This window comes from Lucilia cuprina, chromosome 3 (genome assembly GCF_022045245.1).
Source record: "Lucilia cuprina isolate Lc7/37 chromosome 3, ASM2204524v1, whole genome shotgun sequence".
Classification (NCBI taxonomy): Eukaryota; Metazoa; Arthropoda; class Insecta; order Diptera; family Calliphoridae; genus Lucilia; species Lucilia cuprina.
In genome coordinates this window covers 67,239,028-67,244,629 of record NC_060951.1, presented here as the reverse complement: position 1 = coordinate 67,244,629, position 5,602 = coordinate 67,239,028, and the positions used below count along the sequence as shown (strand labels likewise).

At 27.9% G+C, this 5,602-nt stretch overlaps 1 protein-coding gene across 7 annotated transcripts in view; it reads left to right on the top strand.

The window, feature by feature from the left end:
• Nucleotides 1–4,213, top strand: part of LOC124418705 (neurobeachin-like) — a 112,856-nt gene extending 108,643 nt beyond the window's left edge. For 5 of the 7 annotated variants that reach the window (XM_046945848.1, XM_046945845.1, XM_046945844.1 and 2 more), the window contains 2 exons: nucleotides 3,555–3,659; nucleotides 3,960–4,202. In XM_046945848.1, the coding sequence (XP_046801804.1) occupies nucleotides 3,555–3,659; nucleotides 3,960–3,977 (123 nt within the window). In that variant the 3' untranslated portion in view covers nucleotides 3,978–4,202. Of the gene's footprint in view, nucleotides 1–3,554; nucleotides 3,660–3,959 lie in introns of all 7 variants that reach the window. The other 2 variants (XM_046945850.1, XM_046945849.1) reach the window with 1 other exon arrangement.
• Nucleotides 4,214–5,602: the final 1,389 nt, after the last annotated feature.

The window sequence follows — 5,602 nt, the reverse complement described above, 5'->3', positions numbered from 1 at the left end:
TATAAGATTCGGCACAGCCGAATATAGAACTCTTACTTGTTTTATTTAGCAAAGTATACTAAGAAAAAAACGTTTAACTGACATAATTGCTTAATAAATACCCCAGTTAGCAAAAAAATAAACATTAAAAGCATAAAAGTATATAAAGTACTTTTATACGTATGTGTGCATGTATGTATGATTGTTATTAAATTTAAACAATGTAAATGAATACAAAAAGATTCTGATGGCGACAATAATGATACTTCACTGTAACTGGTACGTAAGTAAATTAGAGGTGATCTAAAAATTGGTATGACTTGTTCGTTGGTATCTGAAACTAAATGGTACCCAGTGCAAGAAATATGTTAAATATTGTGAAATTAATCGTATATTCTTCTGGAATAATATTTAATTTGAGTCATTTGCGAATAAAATTTTTTTCAAACGCACCTCTAATATACAAATTATTTATATATGCCTCTTACGGGAAGTTTTTTTGAACGTTTCATAGTGTTTGAATATACAGTAGGACCTTGATTATCCGTGATTCGATTATCCGGCAACATGAACTATCCGTGATGGAAAAATACATTTTTTTGCATCGACTTAATTTTAATTTGGATTGACTTAAATTTTCTGTTATTTTTTTTTTAACAATCATGAACAATTGGAACAAATTAAAAAGGGGAATTCCCGTAAAACGAAAACAGTAAATTGGACATTAAACGATTATTTTTAGAAATTATATAACATGAAATCCTTATCTACTGTTTACTGTTTTCTGACAAATTTTTTTTCCATATTTTTGAATCATTTATGAATATATAATTCTTGATTTATTTAATTGTTATATAAATATGTGCATATTCATTTATTGATTAATAAAAATATCTATTAAAAAAGTAGAAAAAGTTGTCACTCAATTAACCAGGAAAATCGATTATACGTAATGCTTCCGGTCCCGAGCATACGGAAAATCGAGGTCCCACTGTACTTAATTTTAAACGAAACGATAAAAAAAATTGGATAGTGGTTAGTGTTCTTGCGAAAAAGTTTTGAAGTAATGTGAGAGAAGTAAGTTTTCACAAGTGTGTTGAATTTACACAGAAGTCGTCTGTAAAGAAAGTGAAATGTTATTGTTATAAAACAATGTCCAACTTCTTATTATACTTTGGCACAAGCCTTCAGTAAAGATTCTTTTTCAAAAAGCATTGTCCATTACAAATATTTTTTTATAAGTCAGCAAAGTAGGATTTTGATTAAAATCGGAGTTTCAATGAGTGGTTCTCAAGTAAATGAACTTTTAGTGAAATAATCCACATTGATAAACACACTAGTAATTTTTCAAAATCTAAAAATTAAATTTTGTAGAGACATGAATTATCATCCACTAAATCATAATCAATAAAACTTACATACATATATACATATTAGGGTGTCCATAAAATATCGATTTTGATCAGATGGGTTATTTTGTTCATTAGTGTCTAAAAATTAACTTGTTTACAATTTTAGTGAAACCGGATAAAGGTGCAAAAGTGTAAAACAGAATAAATACACTTTTTTAAAAATTTTCAAAAATTGTGCAATTATCTTCTAAACCAGGTATAAAATAGTAATATCGAGCTACAAATAACAAAGTTGTAGGGATTTTATTTTCACAACATGTGGCAAAAACGACTAAATAATTCTTATTTTACTCGTTTTTGAGCAGATATTTTTGTTTAAATCACTTTTAATTATTTTTTTGAGCAGACATTTTTGTTTAAATCTCTTTTGTATGCAAAACGGAGCCCAACAATGCAAAAAATACATGAGTTTTTTAACAAATAATAACTTTATTATTTGTCCTTTGAAATGTTAAGAAAAGTAAATTTAATGTCACTTTACACTGGTTATCGTTATCCGATTTGACTAAAATTTAACACCAGTAAGTTTAAGACACTAATAAACAAAATAAAACCCATCTGAGCTTAATCGATATATTTTGGACACCTCTAATTCATACACAAATACATATATAAGTATTTAAAAAATATATAACATTGAGTTTGGTTTCAGCATGTACCTAATACTTCCGTCCTTACTATCGTATGAGATAGATGTAATTGTTTCAGCAGGGAGTTGAAAGTAAAATTTACTTATCGTTACCTAAAGAATCTTTTCTATCATCCATTTCCTTAACGGTTTGTGAAACAAATAAATTGCCTTTTTTATACGTTTTTCTCTATTTGGAAAAAACGAAGACTTTCAAAGTGGCGCCCAGATTATTGGCAGCCAGACATAACAGAAAAACAAAATAGAAGAAATCATCCTGTTGTTAGTGTGAGTGAGATAGAGACTGTGTAGATTACATTAAAATGACGATATATTTTTTTACACAAACACATTCGTAGGTTTGCCATCGACCGACCTACCGACATTCAGCCGCCCGCATTTTTATTCTCCTGGGTTTGTGCTTATGTGTTTGCGAATTGAAATGATAAAGATGTCTCATGGTGTTTGAATTAGTTTTTCCATTAATATCTTGAGAGTTTCCTTTTCTATCTTTTGTTTTCTTTGTGTTCATTTCTTGCATAAAAATGTTAGCGAGAACTTTTGAGTTACGAAACACTTCTTCGTTTATAATCCACGATAAAAGGCTCTATTTGTAATATTTCCTCCGTTTAGATGATGAGTCGATATTAGTGTGTGTGTATCTATGTATTAATAAATTAACATTATACAAATATTATAAGGTTTGTTTAATGCAAAAAAATAATAATAAATAAAAATTTTTACTAACTTCGTTTGAGCTTAATTAATATTTAATAAATGTAGAAAAGTAAGTTGAGAAATAAGAGAAAATAAAAGAAATGTACTATAGGCCGTCCCCCTGTATAATTATTCTTTGGTTTGTAAAACAATGTTATGCAAAAAATTAAGTCTGAAAATACAAGACTTCGTTTTTTTTAAAGTACTCTAATGTACGCACATACATATGTATATTTGTGTGTATGTACGTACACTTGATATTAATTTTACTGGAAATAACTATTATTCGCTATGTTATGTTCCGTCGAACACTAATTTGGAGTAATGCCTCTCAAAAAATACGTATTAATATACTGGGTACTAAAAAAACTAGCAATATAGGTATTTTTGAAAATAGATACTGAGTTCAGGATTTTCAATCGCTAGTACAAACTGAAGACCATTAAAAATATTTATTGTTTTTCTCGTTTTTGGTTTTTTGGTAAATATAATATTTTTAATTTAAGTGTTAAGCAAATAAAACTATGTATTTTAATCTTGCAATACACTTTTATTGTTTTTTTTTTTCAATTCATTTGTGGACATACATATACCTATCTCCAATGGAACTCTTTTTCTATAATTAAATGTACATAATATACATATGTACTTCAACGGTATTCATTAAAAAAAATATTCGAAGTTATTTTTAATTTCTTATTAATAATTGTTACTTTTACCTTTTTAAAATATTACTCCCTAAATAATTTTTAAGTTAAAAAAATGATTTTACAAAAATTAAAAATCAATATAATTTACGTTTTCTTTTTGAATTGCAGCTCGTTGGTGGTGAATTCGATATGGAATTAAATTTTGTGATACAAGATGCACAGAACATTAAACACATGTTAGAACTATTGGATCATTGTCCATCTAATCTGCAGGTGAGTTCAACATTTGACATTTTCTCTGTGTTTCATCACGTTTTAAATAAAAATACAGTTTTTTTCATCCCATTTGAAAAGATAAAATTTAACATATTTCCAGTGGTATTTGTTATCTTTTGTGTTTATTTTTATAGTTGACTTTCTTTACGTGACATTTTCTTTATTAGTTGTGGTGATTTAAGTGCTGTCTCTCTGTCTGTCCGTCCATCCATAAGTATTCTATATTCGCACAATATGTTGTCAACAACATGTCATTTTAAATTATTTAACTTTTTTATTTCCTTTTTTTGACTTCAGCACATAATACATACATGAATATTTAAAGTGGAAGTCAAACTCCCCCGTTGAAAATTACTTCTTTGCGTATTTTAATCACGCACTTTCCTTGTTTATGGATGATGTTGCTTTTGTACTCGTAAAACTGAAAAATTACGAAAACGTGGAATTATAAGTAAATGGAATTATTTGTAAATGTATTGATTACCAGTATGTTCTAATTTATCTGAACATGTTGAAAAATTCTGTAATTTTATTTTCATATTTAATAAATTAATAAAATAAAAATAAAATACTAAGTTTTACTATTACACTAAAAAGTGATTCGAACATTCCGTATGCAAAACAAATTGCCTTTTCAAAAGTTCCAACACATAAACATTCGAAACATGTAAAATCATAAGTCATATTATGAAGCGCATTTGTGTGAATAATCGATTTTTTAAAGAAATTTTGTATAGCAAATGAAATCCAAAGGCAATTTGTAAAAAATGTGTTCCATATTCGGCTTCTAAGTATGTATAAATTATGCAGTATAATAATCATAATTTCTACTTCATGTTTTTTAAAGCTACGAAAAAGTTTTTGAAAAATATATTTCTTTAAAAAATTGTTTTGTAAAACTTTTTCTGTATCTTGACTAACTGCATGTAATGTATAAATTTCGCAAAAACTGGATGATAGAAAATAAAAAATTAAAATTCGAAACAGGATTTTATGTTGTATGTATTATACCCACGATAGAGGTGATAAACCTTGTACATACAGACTTATATATGTACATGGAGCTGTGTGTAATACAAACTACACTACTACAATACCGTGTATGTATGTCATAGTACACATAAAAACATGTTTCACGTAAAATAAACACATGCACACTTACACCGCTTTTCACTCAGAATTTTCACACAAATTATAAAGTCAATAACATTCAGCCATAGAATCATGAAAAATCAAAAAGAATAAAAGGATATAAAAATAAAGTGTAAACGTAAATGTAAGACTATAAATGTGTAATCAGTAGCTACCCTGCAGTGTGGTGTTACAGTCCGGAACTAGTAACTAGTCACTACCCACATAATTACATAGTTAGGTGACTAGACAAAATTAGTCAAAAAGGTGGATATTGTCTTTGCTCTAGATTACAAAGTCTTTTACTGGTTTATTGATTTTTTGTCGAACTGTTGGGTTATTTTTGTGTGTTATCCAGTGACTACAAGTCAGTCTACTGTTACGTATGTATGTACATTTTATATATAACAAACAATATTTTGCCTCCACAGAAAGGATAATAAATCCTTTTTATGGTTAAATACTTAAAACGAACACACACATGCATATAACATAAATATACATATTTGTACAAGCAGAAAATATCACAGAAGAGTATTTTAAATTATTTACACAAGAACTCTACAAAAAGAAGGGTTAGATTGAGTTTTGCTTTTAAAGCCTAAACCTTGGAAGTATAACCGAAACCTGCCTAGCATTAAAAATTGAACGTACATGTGTACTTTAGGTTGTCCCGTCGACCACTTTTTTGATGAATGCTTCTCAAACATTGCGTTTTAATGTACTAAATACGAAAATAATAGAAAACTATTTTTTCTAAACTTGAAAAGGTTCTCATGTCCCTCGCTGTGCCCTAAAATCTTGATTTC